At 48.9% G+C, this 20,733-nt stretch overlaps 8 protein-coding genes and 1 non-coding gene; 4 read left to right on the top strand and 5 right to left on the bottom strand.

Moving 5' to 3' along the window:
- The first annotated feature begins 50 nt into the window (after positions 1-50).
- Positions 51-1,263, top strand: CNAG_01812 (large subunit ribosomal protein L24e). XM_012197385.1 has 4 exons: positions 51-323; positions 377-513; positions 572-884; positions 946-1,263. Exons 1-3 carry the CDS (start codon positions 129-131, stop codon positions 840-842), a joined length of 603 nt encoding a protein of 200 aa, XP_012052775.1. The 5' UTR covers positions 51-128; the 3' UTR covers positions 843-884; positions 946-1,263.
- Positions 852-2,446, bottom strand: CNAG_01811 (hypothetical protein). XM_012197384.1 has 8 exons: positions 2,185-2,446; positions 1,998-2,064; positions 1,869-1,919; positions 1,516-1,811; positions 1,425-1,454; positions 1,304-1,366; positions 1,174-1,243; positions 852-1,106 (listed from the first exon to the last, which is right to left on the bottom strand). The coding sequence occupies exons 1-8, from the start codon at positions 2,245-2,247 to the stop codon at positions 1,003-1,005; spliced, it is 744 nt and encodes a 247-aa protein (XP_012052774.1). The 5' UTR covers positions 2,248-2,446; the 3' UTR covers positions 852-1,002.
- Positions 2,447-2,558: 112 nt separating this feature from the next.
- On the top strand, positions 2,559-3,529 carry CNAG_01810 (DNA-directed RNA polymerase I subunit RPA12). XM_012197383.1 has 4 exons: positions 2,559-2,879; positions 2,961-3,088; positions 3,179-3,274; positions 3,354-3,529. The coding sequence occupies exons 1-4, from the start codon at positions 2,741-2,743 to the stop codon at positions 3,390-3,392; spliced, it is 402 nt and encodes a 133-aa protein (XP_012052773.1). The 5' UTR covers positions 2,559-2,740; the 3' UTR covers positions 3,393-3,529.
- CNAG_01809 (U4/U6 small nuclear ribonucleoprotein PRP3) lies at positions 3,484-5,442 on the bottom strand. Its single transcript, XM_012197382.1, has 3 exons — positions 4,651-5,442; positions 4,080-4,594; positions 3,484-4,017 (listed from the first exon to the last, which is right to left on the bottom strand). Exons 1-3 carry the CDS (start codon positions 5,428-5,430, stop codon positions 3,540-3,542), a joined length of 1,773 nt encoding a protein of 590 aa, XP_012052772.1. The 5' UTR covers positions 5,431-5,442; the 3' UTR covers positions 3,484-3,539.
- An 86-nt stretch (positions 5,443-5,528) lies between these two features.
- Positions 5,529-10,780, top strand: CNAG_01808 (solute carrier family 25, member 34/35). XM_012197381.1 has 11 exons: positions 5,529-5,650; positions 5,697-5,857; positions 5,926-5,937; positions 6,000-6,135; positions 6,199-6,380; positions 6,436-6,585; positions 6,675-6,696; positions 6,791-6,904; positions 6,984-7,045; positions 7,125-8,522; positions 8,586-10,780. The coding sequence occupies exons 1-10, from the start codon at positions 5,572-5,574 to the stop codon at positions 7,158-7,160; spliced, it is 954 nt and encodes a 317-aa protein (XP_012052771.1). The 5' UTR covers positions 5,529-5,571; the 3' UTR covers positions 7,161-8,522; positions 8,586-10,780.
- Positions 7,360-11,776, bottom strand: CNAG_01807 (ATP-dependent helicase). XM_012197380.1 has 12 exons: positions 11,642-11,776; positions 11,342-11,562; positions 11,251-11,287; positions 11,057-11,195; positions 10,926-11,007; positions 10,622-10,876; positions 10,233-10,567; positions 10,015-10,181; positions 9,352-9,961; positions 8,577-9,286; positions 8,323-8,500; positions 7,360-8,245 (listed from the first exon to the last, which is right to left on the bottom strand). Exons 1-12 carry the CDS (start codon positions 11,672-11,674, stop codon positions 7,734-7,736), a joined length of 3,279 nt encoding a protein of 1,092 aa, XP_012052770.1. The 5' UTR covers positions 11,675-11,776; the 3' UTR covers positions 7,360-7,733.
- A 119-nt stretch (positions 11,777-11,895) lies between these two features.
- Positions 11,896-16,909, top strand: CNAG_13007. XR_001046313.1 has 7 exons: positions 11,896-12,210; positions 12,331-13,552; positions 13,609-14,723; positions 14,783-15,295; positions 15,366-15,878; positions 15,956-16,187; positions 16,256-16,909. It is a non-coding gene; the product is annotated as a hypothetical RNA (non-coding RNA).
- Positions 12,314-15,624, bottom strand: CNAG_01806 (hypothetical protein; the record flags this gene model as incomplete). Its single annotated transcript, XM_012197379.1, has 5 exons — positions 13,766-15,624; positions 13,606-13,711; positions 13,343-13,542; positions 12,912-13,291; positions 12,314-12,848 (listed from the first exon to the last, which is right to left on the bottom strand). The coding sequence occupies exons 1-5, from the start codon at positions 14,720-14,722 to the stop codon at positions 12,314-12,316; spliced, it is 2,178 nt and encodes a 725-aa protein (XP_012052769.1). The 5' UTR covers positions 14,723-15,624.
- Positions 16,910-19,656: 2,747 nt separating the features above from the next.
- CNAG_01803 (hypothetical protein) lies at positions 19,657-20,684 on the bottom strand. XM_012197378.1 has 2 exons: positions 20,164-20,684; positions 19,657-20,101 (listed from the first exon to the last, which is right to left on the bottom strand). Exon 1 carries the CDS (start codon positions 20,471-20,473, stop codon positions 20,246-20,248), a length of 228 nt encoding a protein of 75 aa, XP_012052768.1. The 5' UTR covers positions 20,474-20,684; the 3' UTR covers positions 19,657-20,101; positions 20,164-20,245.
- Positions 20,685-20,733: the final 49 nt, after the last annotated feature.

Here is a 20,733-nt window from a genome sequence, read left to right as displayed (position 1 = left end):
ATCCATCGCCTCATTTTACCATCTTTCTCCCGGCGTCAGATTTACGTTTCCTCGAGCAGCAGCCATAGGAAAATATCCATTCCTCAATCCACCCCTCTCCCGACCAGCCGACGCCCCAACCCCCCGCGATGCGTATTGAAAAGTGCTACTTCTGCTCCGCCAACGTCTACCCAGGCCACGGCACCATGTTCGTCAGAAACGACGCAAAGTGCTTCAGGTTCTGCTCATCGAAATGCCACAAAAACTTCAAGATGAAGAGGAACCCTAGAAAGGTTAGATGGACAAAGGCGTTCAGGAGGGCAAACGGCAAGGAGATGGTCGTCGTCAGTAGATTCCGTCAGTGCTGCCGTTGCCCGTTTACTGATCCATCTTGCAGGACACAACGTTCGAGTTCGAGAAGAGGAGAAACGTTCCCGTGCGATACGACCGAGAGCTTGTTGCTACCACTCTCAAGGCTATGGAGCGAGTGGCCGAGATTAGACAAAAGCGAGAGAAGGCGTTCTGGAAGAACCGGTGTGTCTATTTGGTGCACTCATTTTTTCTTTGCCTTGGGCTGACCCCATTGTCATAGTATGTCTGGTAACACGGCCAAGAACATTCGTGACAATGCCCTTGAAATCGAGCGTCACATTGAGCTTGTCCAGCCTCGATCAACAACGGCTGCATCCACATCCAAGGCCTCCGAGGCACTCGAGGAGAGGGAAAAGGTCAGAGAGAAGATCAAGGTCAGAGCAGCGGGAAGAAAGGCAATGGCGTTGCAGCAGATGGGGCAGGGCAAAAAGCAAAAGGAGAGCCGATTGATACCTGCAGAAGGCAGTGGCATGGGCATGTCTTTAGACTAGAGAGGCGATGGGCTTGTTGTACGATACCCCCCACCACGACATGTATGATTTCTTTTTGCATCTACCATCTGCGATGGAGCAGGGCCAATTAACGCACGACCAGGAAATATGCTATTCATGCTACAGGATCTATCCAACAAAACACATACCGCAACCTCATCTACGCGCGACTAAACTTGGCTTCGCGACTTTCCATAATCTTCTTGTACGCTTCCACCTTTTCGTCCTTGGTGGCATTGTAAGCTATCTTGGCTTGGTTGAAAGCTGCGTAGCGAAAAAAGCATCAGCAATTTAGTTTAGCAAAATGAAATTCGCGACATTTTTGACTCACGATTCTCAGGTGCCTTTTGGAATTGCTTGTAGAGCATGTCGCGCATTTGGTTCTGTCGTAAACCAGGATGCTAAAACGAGTTATCAGCTCCGTATATCGTCATCCCCCACCGCCCACCGCACACACATACCTCTTGCTTGAGAATAGGCATTTCACGGTCGAGATAGGCTTCAAAAGCGGCCTTGAACCTCCTCTACACCGTTGTATAAGCCGGTTGATCAATAAACCACAGATGGGAAAACAAAACGCACTTCCGGATGAGGATCAACCATAATCTCAGCCTTTACTCATTCTCATCAGTTTCCAAACCCATTTATCATCTCTGACAAAACGACTGTTTACCTTGGATCCAACGGTCGCCTTGTCCGTCTTTTGGTTCACAAGCTCCAAAGCTTCAAGCATCTCATCAATCCCCTTGGCACTCAATTCTTTGACTTCCTCAGGTTCCCCATCAGGACCTTTTGCCTTTCTCAAATTGAGAGGGTCATTGACAGAGTAGCCGGCAACACCTGTCCCGGTCGCAACCAGCTTGTCGGCAGGTTTTTTCTTGGCACCTGCTTTGGGGGCGGCTTTGCCCTTGGAGGGGAGGGAAGCTTCTTCAGCAGCAAGGAGAGCTTCGCGTTCGGCCTTTTTTCGAGCTACCGAATGTTTTTTTTTTTAGTTTGAGTGGTAATAGAAAGGATCTAAGAACTTACCGGCTTCAGCAGCTTTAGCAGCAGCAGCGTCGGCCTTGGAAGTACCCTTGGCTAATTTCATTTCCACATCAACACATGGCCTTGAATCTTTGGAAAAAGCAAAAGCAGAAAAAGAAAAGAAAAACGTACAGCCAGACTTCCACTCTTCAGCTTCCTTGACCTCTTTCGACTTTTCAGCAGCAACCTTTTTCTTTTCCTGTTTTTTTTTTTTTTTACCGCAAAGAAGGCACACAACAACGGTTCGATTAGTTCCCAATCACTCAAGAACGACATCCCGAACGGCAACGGCAACTCTATGCGAACATTCACGACGTACCTCGTTCTCCGCCTTCTTGGCCCTTCCGGATTCCTTTTTCGCGTTTCCTCCCTTTGGGGCCATGGTTTGTACTTGGATTCGTGTGGGTGTGTGTGCGCGCGGTTTTCCAAGTTTGGTCTTAAAAAGGTGTAGATGTTGTGCGCCGAGTGTTAAGTGTGGAACGTAACCAGATGGATCGAAGGATGGAGAAATGGGCTTGGGACGAACGGGTGTGTGTGTGTGGTGTGGTGGAGGCGGGTTTCGGCCGATTACAAAGTTGTTGCTTTTATCGGTTACGATTGATTACAAATATCATGACATCACATCAAAGGAAAACTAATCAGGAATAGTTAGTCTATTAGTAGTAGGCAACTCGGAATGGAAGCATTTTTTTGTATTTTTGACAGAAACCTCCACACAAGCTGTCTTTTTTTTTTTTTTGACGCTGCCATTCTTTCACCAAGCACCCACGCCCCGCCCGTATCACATTCCCCCCCCGTTTCGCAGAGACCTCTCTCCAACTACACCAACTAGCTCACCTCACTTCGCACCCCGATCAGCCGTATACTCACTCTCGATGGCTCCTACAAGAGTATCCGCCCACAGGATAGGTTCATTACTCTTCTGCCCCGCATGCGGCACGCTTTTAGATTTGCCCAAGGATGATCAAAATGAGATTGCCTGTAGCCAGTGCGGAAGGCTGGAACCTGCTTCTTGTAAGTAAAGAATCACTAGTTTTTTTTTTTTTTTTTTTTAGTTTTTTTGCTGATTGCTGGATGATGGTGCCCGGAAATTAGCTTACGAAAACTTGCCGACCAAGACGTATTCTTCGCCCAACGCTTTCCCAAGTAGTCTAAGATCAAAGCGGGCATTGGTGCAGAATAAACTTGATGCAGGAGAGGCTGCAAAGGGAAGAGATCCTGTTGTGAGTTTGGTTTTAGATCATGGCCTGGTTGGAGGTTTGCTTGCTGATCAGAAAACGGTTTGCCGTGCGTTTTTTTTTTCTTTTTGGTAGGCCCAAGAAAAATGTCAAAAGTGTGGTCATATCGGTCTTAGTTACAAGGAGATGCAGCTTCGGTCTGCAGATGAAGGAAGTACAATCTTTTACAAGGTGCGTTTTTTTTTTCTTGCAAGGTTTAAAGAAAAAGGAGAGGTGGGGGGAAGGGGATAAAATGATGACCTTTTCATAGTGTCTCAACTGTGGAGATCAAACATCCACCAACAACTAGTTATTTTTTCCCTACTCCCGTTTGGGCAAAGGGCCCGGCTTGCCATACTTTCTAGAAATGACCTGCATGTGTCAAGATTGTAGTTTTTTTTTTTTTCATGTTATAATCCATGCATCCATACCCACAAGTATACTAAATAAAAAAAGTCTAGAGGTCCTCCCCTGCCCACTGCCACCTCTTGGCCAAATCCCACATCCCTTCAAACCTCGGAGTCAACCATTCTTTCGCCTTGCTATCCGTCTCCACATGCCTCGCTCTAAACATTTTAAACACGCGCTCCGGCAGTTCGCCTTCCCAAATGAGTTCACACTTGTTATCCGCTAAATCTTGCTCGCCCTCCTTGTTGTTCATGCGGGTATCCATCTCTGTATCAGAGCCGGGAGCATGATCATCCGCATGAGCATCCGCATCCTCACCGCCATCACCGTCAGCCATGGGCCGTGCTTGTTCGGTCCAGTCGATACGTGAGAGCATGAGACGCTTAAAATGCTTGATGGACTTTTCGACTCCTTCGACCATGACGAGGGCAAAGGAAGGATGGAAGATGCAGATGCCGGAAAGAAGATCGGCCTTTGCAGTTTCGCGGACCTTGAATTTGTGTCGACCGTTGGTCAGATACTTGATCCTATATAACAAGGGCAGGTTAGTGGGAAAGAAATTAATGATTGAAAAAAAAATCCGACGTACTTGAACACGGCACCGCGAATTCCATTCCTCTCCCTGGCGACCATTTGATTATACTCCTTTTCCTTTCTCTCCTCGGCAGTCAGCTTCCGCTCTTGATTATCCTTTTCATGTTTATACGCCCTCATAGCCACTTCCTTCCTGACCTTTGCCTCTACCTTTGTCGGGTCTTGAACGGCATCCGAGGTAAGCACCTTCATCAGGTTAGCCAGTCTGACTTTGGGGGGGTCAGGCGGCAGCAAACCCATCTTTTGACGGTCACGCTTGTCTTCGAGCTCAGCCTGGCGTCGCTGTCGTCGCATCTTCTTTTGCTCCTTCTTGGTCAGCATAAGACCGCGCTCAGGTTGTCTGCGGTCCATGGGTGCGGGGATAGGGATAGGATGAAGAACGAGGTGGGTGATGAGAGAGTCGGAAGAGGTGGACAGGTTGGCGTAGGCAGACTCGAGGTCGTCTTCGTATGTGATGCCGCTGGGAAGAATGGCTTCGTCCCACCATTCGACGGCCGGCGGAGGCTGTCGCTGCAGAACGGGCAGGTCAGCTCGCGCCTTTCCACGCCCAAAAAAAAGAAGCAAACCTTGAGACTCCGTTCGAGGGTATCGAATTCGCTGTCGAGACCAGCCTTCCTGCTAGCCTCTGCAATCCTTTGCCTCAGGGCCTCCATCTTTTGTTCATTCCGCAGCTGCTCGCCCTGCTCGACATATTTACCGGCCCTGCTGAACTGGAGCTTTTTGGATTTACGCGCGGGCGCTCTTTCCTCGTCTGGCGCAGGCGAGTTGGCGGCAGACCCGGCCGCATACGGATTGAGTACCGGGGCGGGGGCGACGGCGGGCGAGGCGCGGGAAGGGGTTTGGGATGCGGCGACACTGGCGTTGGCCCTTACAGAGGTAAACTTGGGCGCCATCGTCCTGTAGCGGTCACGCATGGCGCGCTTTTCGTTCCTGTCTGCCTGGGCGGCGGGCTGCTGGGCATCGCCGCCCATGAGCAGGGGGTGGAGGGCGATGGAGGTGACGCTCGGCTGGGGGGCGGGGGCGGGGGCAGGGGGGGAGGGGGCGGCGGGGAGGGAAGGCGCGCCGGAGAGGTACGGATTTGCTGCACGGGCATTGAGTGCTTCTATGCGGGCCTTGGCGGCTGCGAGCTTGTGTGCGACATCGGCGTGGGCGGGGGGTTTGGGGGGGAGCGAGGCGGGGCCGGGGGCGGCGGGGGCGGCGGTGTTCTGGAGGGCGGCCTTCTTCGCAGCGAGCTGGGCGCGGATGGCGGCGATGTCGAGGGGCGCGGGCTGGTGGCGCTTGGCGGGGGGGGAGGGCGCGCGGGGGGAGCCGGGGCGCTTCGCAGAGGGGGAGCCGCGCGAGGACATGGCGGTGCGGATGCGCAATGTACAACGGCCACTGAATAGTATCAATAGAAAAGACCGCCCGCTATCATTACGTAACAATACATCCACCATGCTATGTCGAGTATGCCCTGCGCATCTCCACTGTGTCTCCCCCCGCCCCCCATGACACAGCAGCAGCCCCTCTCCCTCCTCGAGAGCTTCCTCTGCGGCGGCCTCGCAGGATGCGGCGCAGTCACAATCAGTAAGCACGCCCCGCAGCCCGCCCGCCGCCCCCGCTCACCACCCAGCCAACATCCCCGAGACAATGAAGACCCGTCTCCAGCTCCAGGGCGAGCTCCAGAGAAACGACCCCTCCGCACCCAGAGTATACCGCAATGTCCTCGACGTATTCAGGAAAACATGGCAGCACGAAGGTATACGCGGTCTCCAACGAGGCTTGGTGCCCGCCGTAAGCTTTCAATCAAATATCCGACGCCTCATTCGGTGCTCTTGCTAATGTCCTTTTACGCCGTCTAGTATGGCTACCAGGTGCGCCCGCCCTTGCCTATCACCAGCTACCACCCTTGCCGCTGACACCAACCCCTTGACAGACCCTTCTTAATGGCTCTCGATTAGGTTTATACGAACCTTGCCGGAGACTTTTCAACAGAGCTATAGGAAAAGATCCTAATGAAGGCGTGTTCATCACTGCCATCACCGCCGGTGCTGTTACCGGCTGTATCGGAGGTACTTTTTTTCCCTATTTACCCATCTTTGATGTCCCCTTGCTAACCAACCAACAAATCTAAGCGTCTCTTGGTTCCCCACTCTTCCTTATCAAGGCTCGTATGCAAGCCTACTCTCCCCATATCCCCGTTGGCGCCCAGCACTACTACAAAAACTCGTTTGATGCCCTCCGCACAATCCTCAAATCCGACGGCTTCTTTGGTCTCTGGCGAGGTGTCAGCACCGCCATCTTGCGTACTGCCATGGTCAGTCAACTTTTATCCATCCACTCGAAAAATTCATCATTTGACAATGTCATAGGGATCATCTGTCCAATTACCGTCATACAACTTGAGCAAACACTACCTCGTCTCTTCCGCCGGTATGGCCGCCGACAGTTTCTGGACATTCCTCGCTGCAAGTTCTGTCTCCGGTGTTTGTGTTTGCATCGCCATGCAGCCTCCTGATACTGTGCGTCTCAAAAGTCTGCAAAGGCAAAACACCTAGAAAGAAATATCCCGGAATGACTAACTTTTTTCTTTTCTTTGCACCCTGCGCAGGCTCTCACAAGGATGTACAATCGTTAGCTACCCCCCTTCATTCTCTTTTTTTCTTGATTTTTTTTTTAAAAAAGCTCCCCGGAAAAAAAGCTCACACGGAAATTGAAAATTTGCAGAAAACACAATCAAAGATCCCATCACTGGTAAAGTCCGCGGCGCTCTTTATACGAATCCCTTTGACTGCCTCTGGAAGACATTCAAGGCTGAAGGTATCGCCGGGTGGTACAAAGGTGTGTTTTTTTTTTTTTTTTGTTTCCTCCTTCATTTCTTAAAGCGCATTGGGGCTGACGGCTGACTCGTTGTTCGCAGGCACAACCGCCCATTTCTTGAGGATCACGCCGCATACCATTTTCACCCTCGTCTTCAACGAAGTACGTCCCCCCTACCAACTCTTTTTTCATTATCCGTTTTTTTTTTGTCAAAAAAGCTTACTCTTTTTGGTGGTATTAGTTGATTATGGCAGAGTATACCAAGTGGAGAGGATAATGGTGAGAAACTCAGCATGGGATGAGTATTTTGGGAGGGGAAGGGGGTAGACATTGGGATGGGTATTTTGGGAGGGGAAGGGGGTGGACGTCCAGCCAATTGGGTTTTGGTTGGAGAAAAAAAAAAGAAAAAAAGCCAATAAACATTCCTAGTCGTACCACACATTCTGGGTCTTGGGCGCGCTATGAAATCTAGAGTTGAACTCAAAGAGGAAAAGTGCATGGTCATCTATAACCTATAAAGGGGTCATAACGTAAACACAACGAGCAAGCACATTTTCTTTCCCTCCAAACTTTCACCACTCTCAACCCCCCACGTCCCTCTTCTCCAAGCTCGCTAACGCCCACACCCACTCCCACTCCCACACCCACACCTTCCCGACGAAAGAGGCGGTGCAGAGGCAATCGCTACCGGACCGACTCCAAAACGTAGCACTACCGCTTCTTCAATATAGCCACAATTTGACATTTTATCGCAACAAAAAAATGCCAATTCGGATAGGCTCGAAAAAGGTCGATATTCACCGCTGAGATAGTACCTAAATCTCTTTCCCACTGTTTTTTTTTTTTCTTCCTAAAACTCTGTCATGCCTGCCTGGCTCGGTGCGATACTCTGCGTATCGTCCTCGCCCGCCTTGTAGCCGTAAGCATACATGGACGCGCTTGCCGCCTCGCTCCCAATCGAAAGCCGCCTCCCTTTCCCCATGGACCCAACCCCAACCCCGCCCATGCCCCCACCCGCCCCGACGACATTGGCAAACCTGTCAAATTGTGATTGTCCTGCTCTAGGAGGTAAAACGGCGCCAGCGGTACCGCCGTCCATCGGTTGCTGCGAGACGACGCTTGAAGCGTACCCCGTATACGTCTTGTTCTTCCCACCGTGGCCGCCAACACCGCCAACACCACCGCCGCCACCACTAACACCACCGACACTGCCAAATAACGGGAAAGCAGAGCTGGTCATTGCTTGGCTGACTACTGATTGCGCATCAGGCGGGATAAAGGAAAGAGGGTTATGGGTACGGTAATACGCAGGGTCGAAACGACTTGCGGCAGCGGATTGCCCTCCTTGTCCATGACCGATATCTACAATGGGTTCATTGTTATTTTCAAGTCCGGTACATCCAATTTAAAAAAAAAAAAAATGAATAACCAAAACTCACTCTTGCTGAGAAATTCAACAGCAGAAGTCTCACGTCTCTTGAAAGGGTCCATAGCCGCCGCCAAAGACTTTTTCGGCCGGCTGAACTGGACCATACTCGGTTGAAGGTTACTGAGAGGACCTTCAACAAAACATCCCTTCTCCTTGTAGTGGGAAAGGAGGTAAAGCCAAAGAGGATGCTAAACATTACCAAAAAAAAAAGTCAGTGCCAAGTTTAAAAAAACAATACCGCTGACCGTGGGATTAAAACTTTACCTTGCTCAGCACCTTTGGATTACCCAAAATCACCACGCCGTACTTGGCACGCGTAAGAGCCACATTCAGTCTTCTGGGATCATTCAAAAAACCGATACCCTGGTGCTCATTGCTTCTCACACAACTCAAGATGATATAATCCTTCTCACGACCCTGGAACGCATCCACACTCGCCACCTCGACCTCTTTGTACAGATCCTTTTTCAGCGAGCCGTGCAGCTGCATGTACGACGCAATGTACGATCGTTGTCCTTCGTAAGGTGTAATAACACCAATTTGATTGGGTAAGACGCCAGACTTGAAGAATTTGGTCACCATCTTTTCAACGTTGGAAGCTTCGGTTCTGTTGAGGAAAGATGTTCCGCTTGATGATATTTCCTCTGTACCCAGGTTCTGATGGAAGAACATTGGGGTGTCCGCAACTGGCCAGGGGAAATCTACATTCTTACGCAGCCTTTCCGGCGCCGTGACACCATTCTGCAAAGTGCCCTCGTAGAACAGGTTGGACGAAAACTCGGAAAGGCAGGGGTGCATCCGATATTGCACTTGCAGTCGGATAGGGTGGTTACCCAGGATGACGAGTCGTTCGAACAGGGATTGCGAAAGACCAGCGCGAGCTGCTTTTTTGTTCATAATGACCGGTCCCAATTGTTGGTGATCCCCTACCAGTACAGCTTGTTTACACCCCATAACAAGTGGGATCATGCATTCTACAGAGGTTCATCAGTTTTCTTTTGGAAAATAACGTCCAGTGCCAGTGAGGAAACAAACTCACCAGGCTCGGCAGACTGGGTAGCTTCATCGATCAAAACTGTTCTAAATTTGAACTTTGCCAGCCTGGGATCACCAGCACCGACACACGTAGTGCAGATAACATCTGCCGCGTTCAAAATGTCCTTCTCACACGCCTTGACCAATGTCTTATACTTTCTTTCATCGCTTTGACTTAATTCTCCTTGGTCATTTCTCAGTTGAATGAGTTTCTGCAACTCGTGATGCGTGTCTGCGTTGGCTACTTGACTGTGAAGGGAGAGAAAGTCAACCGATGAATCGAGCGCTTCTCGTGATTTGGCTGCTAATCGCACAACCTTGAGACCCGTCTGGTGAATCTTTTCGCAAAGATGGTCAACAGCTACGTTGGAAGGCGCGCATACCAAAACCTGACCAGGATTCATCTTGGCGAGGTGATATACGATAGAAGCAGAAGTCACCGTTTTCCCGGTTCCTGGAGGGCCTTGAATGAGACTCAGGGGTTTTTGCAATACGGCTTTGACAGCGGACATCTGCGAATGGTTAAGCTCCGGAAGGTTAGGGGCAGCAAAACGTTTGGGCATTTGGGTGCGTAGCACTTGGGGTTCAACTTCGTGTCCGAGCAATTTATGGTACTGAAAAAACTCGTCAGATACTTGCTTTTCTGGAAGGGCAAGGAAAATCTCACGATATAGCCGCTGACACTCTTCTCGTCGATGGCAAACGTCTTCATGGCCGCCTGCATCCTGTCGAAACTGGTTGATTTCCAAATAAAGTCGACAGAGAAGCCGTGAGTGCAATCGAAAGGCACCCCGTCATTTCTCCGAAGCTCCAAGCAGATTTCGTCCGACGCATCTTAAATTATTATATTAGGCTTCCAGCCAAGCCATACAATTACACACTTACTATTCGGTATCTTGACGACACTTCCAACTCCCTCCCAGACAGCATCTCCAGAACTTCCCCAACCTGCTTTGTTGAACGCCTGGAGACCTTTGATTCCGACGCTGCTGGTCGTCCCGGCAAATTTGAGCTTCAACTCATCACCTACCGCCAATCTAACTTCTCCGCTTTCGAGTTTCGGCATGCAAAACCAAGCGAGACGCTTTTGATTGAGACCCATATCCCACCGTATCGTAATATCATTCTCAGTTTGGGATTCTTTCATACGCTTGTCATAATCAGCTTCAACTTTGACCAGAGGACCGAGAATGTTCTGATATTGGTACGCATCCTCATATCTATGACACATCCATTAGCAAAAAAAAGAAAAGTTTGGGAACAAAGAAACTCACTTGAGCAAGATTGGTTGCATCTCCTCCTCGCCAGACTGTGCTTCCGCATCCTCAAGCTTTGCATTGGGATTTTCTCTCCAAAGTTCTTCAAGTTTTGATATTTGGGCCAAAGAAATTTGTCTCGCTCGAAGCTGTTCAGCCTCTGATGGTACTTTGACAAGCCAAGAGAGAAATTGACGATCATCGATGATAGCTGACCACTGTGAGGTATCCCAATTGATATCCCGGGAGCTCGTCAAGGCTGCACAAGGTTGCCTGTAAGAGTGTGAGCGGCAAATGGGGAAAAAGATCAGATAAAACTTGCCGGCAGAGTAAAACAACAACAGTGTCACTTTTCGCGGGAATGAACCCTAGCATAAACACATTTTTACTGCCACAGTTGTAGCCTGGTATGAACTATTTAGCTTTATTTCAAAAGTACAAGTGTCAACTTACATTCTGGGATGGTATCTCCAAGAGCGCTTTCCTTGTGTAGGATCACTTCTTTGTGCTTCGCCTTGACTAGATGATTTACGATATGCGAAGCAGATGTATTGCCACGGGAATTGCAGAACCATTTATTACAGTGAAGACACTATGCAGTTCGAATAAATACTGATACTGAATTTCATGAAAGGAATGACACCTACCTTGACAACACATTGGGGATTATGAATGCCACAGTAGCTAAAATCCCACATCAACGCCATGAACTAGCTTATGATCACTAACTATACTCACCTGCAAGCATGCTCGACCCCTTCTCCAAATGAATTTCGCTCTATTTCCTCGTCAAAATCGTCTATATAGCCTTGACCGGCTGCTGCATGTCCTGACGTAGTTTCGCCGAGATTAAGGTCGCCTAGCTGACTAGCAATATCGCCACTGATAGTCGGTGCTGTCACTACTGAAGGCGGAATTGACGAGTATAATGAAGTGTTATCATCGATGTCCGGACCATACTGTCAATTATCGTCAGTGATTACTGTGCGCCGATGAATGGGAGGCAAGAGATAAGGATAAAGGGAGGACGAGGCGTACCTGTGATGCCCCTTCAAAATTGGAAAACTCCATGGCAGTTGGGGACTTGTTTGCTGGATGATTCCAAGTATGCTTGGTAATAGCAATTAAATGACCTAAACGCAAAGTGAATTAGCGGAAATGGTTTTGTTGCTGTTTCAAGCGGACGCAGAGCGACAAATCCATGAATGTAATTATTTATCATTTGGTCCCGCTCCTCACGGATTTCCATCGGAATCATCGCTTGCTATCGTTGTTCTTCACATACTAATACATTCTTATCCCCGTCCCGCTTTTCTCATCTTGCAACGTCAAACAACATCATCATGTCCGATAAATGCATACACCCTCTATTATCTCACATAATTACCGATGCTCACTCGAAATTGCGTATCCATTAATGATACTCATACAAGTCGACGACGCCGTTGAGGCCAGTTTCCCAGGCAACTTGGGGGATATTACTATACTACATGCTAGTTTACTCGGCCGGGTGGAATCTATACTCAAGCAGATAATCACACTTAATCTCGTTCGGCAAATTTATATGTACACGAAGGGAAAAAGGGAAATGTTAAAGCTACTGAACGGTGGGTAAAAGTGATCAAATGTCTCGGCGGACACGTTGCTAAACTGCCATTTCTACCATTCGTCTTTGGTTGCTGTCACCGGATGTTTCTTGTTATAATGGCTTCATTCTTCGCTGTCAGGTGAAAGGCCAGTCTGGTCGTCGTCTCTGGCCCTTTTGAGACCCCTTGGCTCGCCCCAACTGGCGCTTGATTCTTTATTCGCCTGGTCCAAGCTGGCCCCCGTTGGCCCTGTGGTCACAGACTCCGGCATCTGCACACTCATAGGGACCTGATCCTCACCATACATCGGAGGGATCGGGGTTTGCTGAGGAGCATATCCATAAAATTCGACTGCTGAGTTGGCAGTAGGGGGGTAGGTGAAGTGCGCCTGTTCATCAGGCTCAGCCATAATGACGCTCACAGAGCGAGGCGCAACGGAAGTAGTTCGTCGACCTTGAGGGAATGATTTGAACGCCCTATTACTGTAGAGGGCAGGTGTGGTTTGTTGCCGTATCTGCTGCCCATAGGCGTTTGGAGGAGGGGTGGGCAAGGTTAATGTGACATTGGCGAGATCATTGGCGGGGTCATTCACGGCCATGCCCGCGCGCCACTCGATCATTCCCTGTTCAATGGGCTGCCATTTACCCTTTCCCACATGCCTGGGAGTATTATCAGTATAACGCAAACGCATCAAATGATTCCATCTCCGAGCGGGGACTCACTTGTCCAGAATATCCCGTCGAGTATATTTGTAATTTTCACATCGCTCAACCACCTTTCGCCGGACGTCTCGGATGGCTATCCTCGTATGATAATCCAGCTCGGGCCACCTGACATCGGGCCCTTCGTATTTACGGTCGCACCTGGACGTGAAAACATCTAACTGTGACAGCACACGTCGCCCTCGATGGAAATATGCCTGAAGGGTCTCAGCCTTCGCCAGCGGTGTGCAATTGGAAGGAATGGAACCAATGAGAGGCACAGAGTCAGAATTAATGGTCAAATCATTGTTGAGTGTGTAATAAAAGAGAGGGAAGAGATGCGGAATTTCGGGATATACCTGAAGGAGACCCCACAGGGAAAGCTGAGGCTTGAATGACGCCTATAACTTTGTCAGTAATCGTCAAAAAGACAACCATAAGAATTGACGCACCTTGTTGCTTGATTGGGAATAGGAAGATGTCTGTCTGAACCCCGTTTGGCCTCTGGACCTCTTGGATGGCCTGAATTCCTCTTCTTCTTCTTCTGGATCCTGTTCGGATGAATATTCATCATTATCGCTCCTTGATCCGCCATCGAGATTAGCGTATGAGATGCTGCGGCCCATGGATCTAATCCTTGGTGAGGCTCGCACTGAACAGCTGTATGTTAGCAATACTCGATCTAAAAGAGAAGAAAGCTTACTTTGATACTCACCAGGTCCTTCCAATTGAAGGCGCTTTTTGGCCGATGTGGAGACCTTCTTATTCTTCTTCGCATCACTGTTCACTGTGCCGCTCATATGGCGGGACCCAAAGTCCAACTACCAAGACAAATATTAAACTTGCCACAAAGAATGGCAAACAGCTCGACTTACACTATGACTTCCAAGCCCTACATCCTCCAACAACTTTCTATTGTTCATGATTTGCTCAGCCCTTTCCCTTTCATACTCCGTCTCACCTGCGAGACCTGTATCTTTCCCTGCGCCCCTTTCGGACGATAGGTTGAAAGATGTGTTGCTATATCCCCGATCACTGAAGAACATATTTTCAGGCTGTGGGTGAGGACCTAACCCAAGGGAGTGTGACTGGAGATCAAAGTGAGGGGTAAATGCCACTTGAGAAAAGTGCTTTTTGTCGCCCAAGCTATCAGATACTTTTCGCAAATCAAGTTCGTGAGGGCTTCTACGATCGGAACGATAATCAAGACTTGGCGTGAGCAATCTGGTCGTATCGTGCCCACCGTCGCTAGCGCCCGAAGTGGAACGGGACATTGAGTAATCGCCACCCGGACCAAACATAGATGGGTTGGCGGAACGGTCATCTTCTGTCTGAATATGAAAAGCAGGGTGACCCCAAGGGTTTGGCTGACCACCCCCTGTGATTGGAAGTATATCTGTCAGGTGCTCATGAGCGCTATGAGGTGAAGAAGAATACCGTGAAGAAACTGTTTGTTCGGTAGCGGAATTCATAGGATGTGCATGGGAGATTGTTCGGATCATTTGCTGAGGACCGCGAGAATCATACATCGGCGTAGGATCAGCGGGGTAAAATGGCAAGGCCGGCGCCGTGCTTGGGTAAGTGCTGTTCATGAGATTCGGGAGCTGTAAAGATACGCCTTGAGGATACGGACGATAGGCTTGAATCGAGTACGCAGAGATCGGATGAGGCGATTGGGTTGGCAGAGGAGGAGAGTACGTGCTTTGAGGAGCAATGTGAAGAGACGATTGGGGGTGAGGACGACCACTGCGAGGTGATGCCGCAGGGGAGGTATGCAGACCACTCTGACTACGATCGCCGTCGAAGGACTGCGAGTGAATCATTGAAGTCATGGTAAGCTATGTCTGACTTCTGAGTCGACGGAGTACGGATGATAAGCAAGGATACCGTAGGTCGATGAAAGGACAAATTAAAAAGGTGGTGGAAAAACAGGAATGAAGGTGTACAGGACGTCCGTTAAAAGGACGAGGCAGTCAATAAATGGCGTTTAGGTCTACCAGTAAACGACTGGCGTTTAGGTCTACTAGTAAAAGGCAGAGTCAGCTCATCTGTTCGCCCCAATCCTGTGTGGATTGACGCAGTCACCCCCTTGGAGAAGCAAGGATTCTCTAGGGAAGTGTGTTTCACTTACAAGTTCGTACTTTCTGATGGATCTCCTCGGTCAGGCGCGGGAAGAGAGGTGTCGAGAAAGCTGTGAGTGGACAAAGGAAATGTGAAGCAGATGATGCAAGGTCGCCGAGAGCTGTACTGTCTATTATCTTGGAGCAATATGGGTGTCTACGAGGTACGAAACCCGAGAGACCTGGAAACATCAGAAAATGGATGCCGTGTGATTGAAGGAAGCAGGATGTTGACGAGTGCCAGTTTAAAGGGAGAGATGACGGTGAAGGCAACAGACCAGAACAGTGAGTCAGCTAACATTCCGACTCTGAAGGATACGAGAAGACAAAGGGAATGATATTGGTGGAAATCTAGGGAGATAGTACCGTGGATGTGAGCCGCCTTTGGCCCAAAGGCATTAAAGTTCGACCCAAAGGTATCAATGATAGTGGTCAGAAGACGCCAACGTCGGTGGCATGTGAACATTTATGGCATTCTCAGCTCAAAGAAGACTGACTGCTATACCAAGTGCGCTGGTTTTTTTCCTACCGCAGAACTATGGCAGAGAGACGCATAGTAAGAAAGAAAAGATTGAGAATCGACTCACAGTGAAGAACCAAGACTTTTCGAAGGCGGTCAGTATGCCTTGGCTGCCGTGTTGTTACTCCTGTATCAAGAATCCTCAATAACGGTTGTTATTCTCCAAGTAAAACAACTCACTGGTAGATTCTTATCTTAGCGAAAGGATTGGCACAAAAGGGTTATCTAAAAAACGCGAGTGAAGAAGATTTGGTGGTTATCTGCTGTGGATGTTGGCTGGCGGTACCTCTTCTGAAAACAATTTCTTTCTGAAAAGGTAACTTTGAAGGGAGAAGAAGATGATTTAAAGTGAGTACTCTTTGATGGATATAAACTCTTTTGCCTTACTTCTGGTTGTATCGTACAACGAACTGAATAGATAATAGAGCTTATCAATCAACCTACAATACTGCACATGAATGGCAGTACTGTATGGTTTCGTGTGTATGCAGTTTACTTTCCACTCTGGCGAATGTGGACAAGGTAAGCTGGCTAACATAGTGGGCAGAGGAGGTTTGTAAAGCACGAAAGACACAGCGGACAAAGAGAAAGTGTGTAAGAGGATTGTGTGTGTGCCGGCAAGTACCGATTGAAGGCAGTGTGCGTAGAATATGAATGGTGAGTGGCAATCGTCAGCGATATCATCCGGTGCACATCACATAATCAATACACTGACAGCAATGCAGCAAGGCTGGAGCCCTTTATGCTGCCCTAACGTTAAGGATGGAGAGTGCGTGCGAGACGCGTACTCACCAGGTGAAAAAGAATGAAGCAAAAGGATGTTCAGTGACTGTCGATTTCTGGGCCAAATGAAGGTCCTTTCAAAGGGGAATGATAACTGATGAGGACCTTTGTTGAGCCTTTGGATGATGAGGAAGGGGTCAGAGGTGATATAAATTTGTTTATGGTGAGGTCTAGTGAGGAGTGGGAACGAGAGAGTAAGTGGACGAGGGGGAAAAACAAAAGAGAAACAAAGAGGGCGGCGCGGCCTCTATGAAACACTAGTAAGAAGGCGTCGGGGGATGGAATCGGTGGTGTAGTGTCCTCGCCCTGCTGCTGGTTGATGGCGGGGATGGTTCTGCATCTAGTAGCTGATCTTGGTGCAAAATTTCGACGCCTTGGAATTCCACACCAGGCTGATGCTGCCCCGATCGGCGGAAGGTTCCAGTGCCCGGCAGTGAACAGCGCAACAACACACAGATTAGAGATGTGTCGGTTTGATGTTTGTGACCCGTGGTCCGTGACCCGTGTTCTGCAGGACGCCCAAGGGCCATCCATCAAATTCATGCATCATTCATCACCAAATCTGGGTTTTTTTTAGGTTATACCGCACGGCCCCATGTAATGTAACACTGCTATTATGCTACGCGGTCAGACTTGCACCTGCAACCCCTACTCGGTCACTTTAATGATTGTCTTTTCTAGTAAAGTGTTGGACCTGTACAGGGACCGTAGGCAAGTACTGTGCAATAAAGTGTTTACTATAGTCTGTAGCTCATGTACAATAAACCATTATATGGGCACTAAAAGAGTACACAACAAATATAGTTTCTGTTTAGCTATATAAAACACGACGATGCATGCACGGTGCTGCACGACAAGCATTCGTCGGTCTGTGGTGATGAATGATGGGGCAGATGCCGGATGATGCTTGCTAAAATCGGCAATAAAATGTCAGTGCACAATTTTTGACATTTGAAGGCGTCAATCAAAGCTGCAGTTTGCAGATAAAAGCGTATGTGGACGACTTGATAGTAGTTCAGTCCTTATTTACTGCCTACTACTATCATAGGACTATGCGATACCAACTTTGACATGCGATTACTTAGCTATCGACGCAGTCTCTCACCGGGCAAGATACCACAGCACGCCAGGCAGAGACACCAGAAGGCTATTGTCTATTGCGATGCAACAGGTACTGTATAACAATAATGTAGAGGCTACTAATACCAGAGCCCGAAGGTTGATAATTGACAGTAGAAAAGAAAAGACCCTCACCCAAACACTTCTCATCACGACTTCACCAGCCATCTTCGTACATACATAGTCCATAGTTTTGAATATTATCAGTGGCTAAAAATGATAAAAGAAGAAGATAGAAGATATGAATCCAGGCAACCCTGTTTTGCTGTGTGTGCAGACTGATCTGCGTAAAGATCAGGACTCCGGACATGGGACAAGAAGAGGTGACTTCTTGTAATAGTCGATCAGTGACCAAAGGTTATGTGTGTATTTATCGACTAGATCTTGATTGATCCTCCTTACCCGATGCAACACAATCTTGGGGGTTATAGAGGTTGCATGTTTGCGTTGTTTAACTTAGTGGGTTGTCGTGTATGCTACCCGAATTAAAAAACTACTTAAATAACAACTTTTAAAAAATCATTCAACCTCACTCTCCTCGCCGCTAACGCCTCTTCCTCTACAAGACAAGCGTCCTCGCTCTTGCTTTCACCGACTCGGCACCAATTCTCTTCTCCATCCTCTCAAAAGCACCTGCCGGTATCGCCTGCCTCCAGTCCTTCCACTCGTCCGCCGTGCTCTTGCCCACCAGTCCACCAGTGGATAGAATTATCGGTTTGAAGACACCACCAGTGACCTTCGGAGCATTCTTGGCGACGACCTGGCCCACCTTGTCATGCCGATTTACGCACCAATCCAGGCAGAAGTCGGCCAGTTTGCTGTTGGGGGTGCAGGGGGGGACTGTGCTTCGCGCGTCGCGGTCACCGAGGGAGTAAACCTTGAGGTCATAATCGGCGAAGGCTAGTGCACTGGAACCTCTGACCCGAAGGTCGTTTCTCCTTTGCCCTGACAGCCTGTGCGGCTCAATTTCGACCATGGCACCTTGGATTTGCTTGAGGTGTTGGAAGATGACCGGTTGATGGCGTCGTGTCGGCGCTGGGTCCAGGGGTTTCGTGCTCGGCATAGCTCGTCGTGACCTAGAGGTGAATCCGACCCTCAGAAGCGACAGACAGGGATGGAGGAGCCGATCAGGGTGCGGTCATGGAGACCAGAGTGTTGGGAGAATGGTAGCGAGGTGGAGATTGTGATAACTTAGAAAAGGAGGCCATGATGTCAGATTGGGTCACCGATGGTGTGCTTACAGATTAGCGAGGTGGATAGTATTATATCATTTAGCTTGTAGTGGTGAGCATAGATAGATATATAAGTCCATAGTGGCTTGGTACCGGATGGCTTTCCTCATCTGACTTTGGTTAGAAAGGAAGCTGAGCATCCGTACCAGTCCTCAATCATTCATTTAACAATTTCCCTCCGAATCCTGCCTTCCAGAAACTCCGCCCGCTTCTCTTTACCTCCTACCATCGTCCCTAGCATCTTGAAGCCGTCCTGCCTGATCTCCTCGAAGCTGATTAACTTGCATTTCTTTCATTGAGTTTGATGATGTGCTGTTTGTCGGCGAGGAATTGGGTTGTTTTGCTGAGGACTTGCGAGTCGTTTGGGAAGAGGTAGATGTCGTCGAGGTACGCGAGCGCTTGCGTGGACGGACCTAGGGATTGGCAGAGGGCGTTCAGGGTTGGTCGGAGGGTGATCGAGAAGAAGAGAGGGCCGAAGGGGTCACCCTGTCGAACACCTTGAGAGGATTGAAGGACTTTGTCGCCACACACGAGGTATGACGAGTCGCCATAAGCCCATTTGCAAGTCCTCCAAAGCGTCGGCCCATGGGTCTTGACCGCAGCTGCCATCTCGGCCCTATCTACACGGTTGAAAGCATTTGAAGCATCGAGCGAGGCTAAAAAGGTGAACTCAGCGCCGGCAGACCCCTCCAAGACTCTCTCTGTCAACCTCACGATCGGCTCTACACAAAGGTTATGTGTGTATTTATCGACTAGATCTTGATTGATCCTCCTTACCCGACGCAACACAATCTTGGGGGTTGAGGGCCTGTGCGGTATGAACGTTAATTGATGGTCAGGCTTTGTTGGGAATCCAGATGGGCAGATCTTTCGCTGCATAAGCTGGCTACCGGCTACTGAGCGTGTACAGTACCAGTACATCCATCTTACCAGTAGTCCGGTCCGTAACCACTTTCTCGTGATAGCCACCTACTATCGTGCAACACCAACCGGGACGCTCCAAGATACTGCATAGATCTCCAGTATTATCACTGACTATACATATTCGCAAGTCTGTGGCATATGAATGGTGAAACCTGTATACCGATGAAAAATCGATGTCACCTCTACAGTCTTGTCGTCTTCATATGTATATGGTACACTGCTTTCTTCAGATATGATGGTAGGGTCCTTGAGACGGCAAAAGATGTAGATATAATGGCGCCATAAGAAATGTATAAAGAACAAAGTAGCAGATGATAAAGCGTCGAGAAAATAAGTACATGGGCAAGTACAAGCTACAGGATGATGAAAGACTAGAGAAAACTGTCCGAAAAACAATCATAAAAATAAGATACGTATTTGACATGCTAATGTAGTGATTGATTATGAAGTGTGATCATTGCTAGGCAAGTCTTTCACAACGTGGATACAACTCTATTTGATTTGTTGGGGGGTCTGTGAACAACAGGAGGAGCCCGAATCAGCTATTGCACCCGCTTACTATTTGAGAGACTTACCTTTGACCTTAGCCCCTATATTTGTCCCTCTATAGTCTCAAGACTATATGACAAGATGCGCTTCACAGCGGATGAGCATCTTTCACCATCGTCGCCTTCCCTGAGTGTCTGTTTTTGAGCCCCAGGCTTTGTACAAGCTTTGTACAAATTCGCTCAAGTGCGGGCAAGGGTGCTGACCTGGGCTGGTACCCGTTTTAGGGCTGGAAGACAGGTCGTACGAGTTGGAGCGAGAAGGTGAGCTCGACGGAGAAGTTGTAGTGGAATAAGAGGGACGGGAAGGGAAGTCGATGGGCTGAGCAATTGAAGCCATGCTTGACAATTGGCACGTAAAGGTAAATTGGCAGGGGGCGCAGCAAGTGCGAGGGGAAGAAGTGGAGGGCACCGTCGTTTATCTGATAAGGTGCAAGGTATGGAGCGGCAAGTGATAATGCTGTTTATGCTCTGCCAGGTGTTGATCTGGGATATCACGGAGGGGAATGAATGATTGGTGGGTGAAAGAATATAGGTCCTGGGGATTACCAGGTTCATGCATTCTTTTATACATTGCATGTCGCAGTATGGCGTGACTAG

The sequence above is a fragment of the Cryptococcus neoformans genome, chromosome 11 (assembly GCF_000149245.1).
Source record: "Cryptococcus neoformans var. grubii H99 chromosome 11, complete sequence".
Classification (NCBI taxonomy): Eukaryota; Fungi; Basidiomycota; class Tremellomycetes; order Tremellales; family Cryptococcaceae; genus Cryptococcus; species Cryptococcus neoformans.
This window is presented reverse-complemented; position numbering and strand designations above follow the sequence as displayed.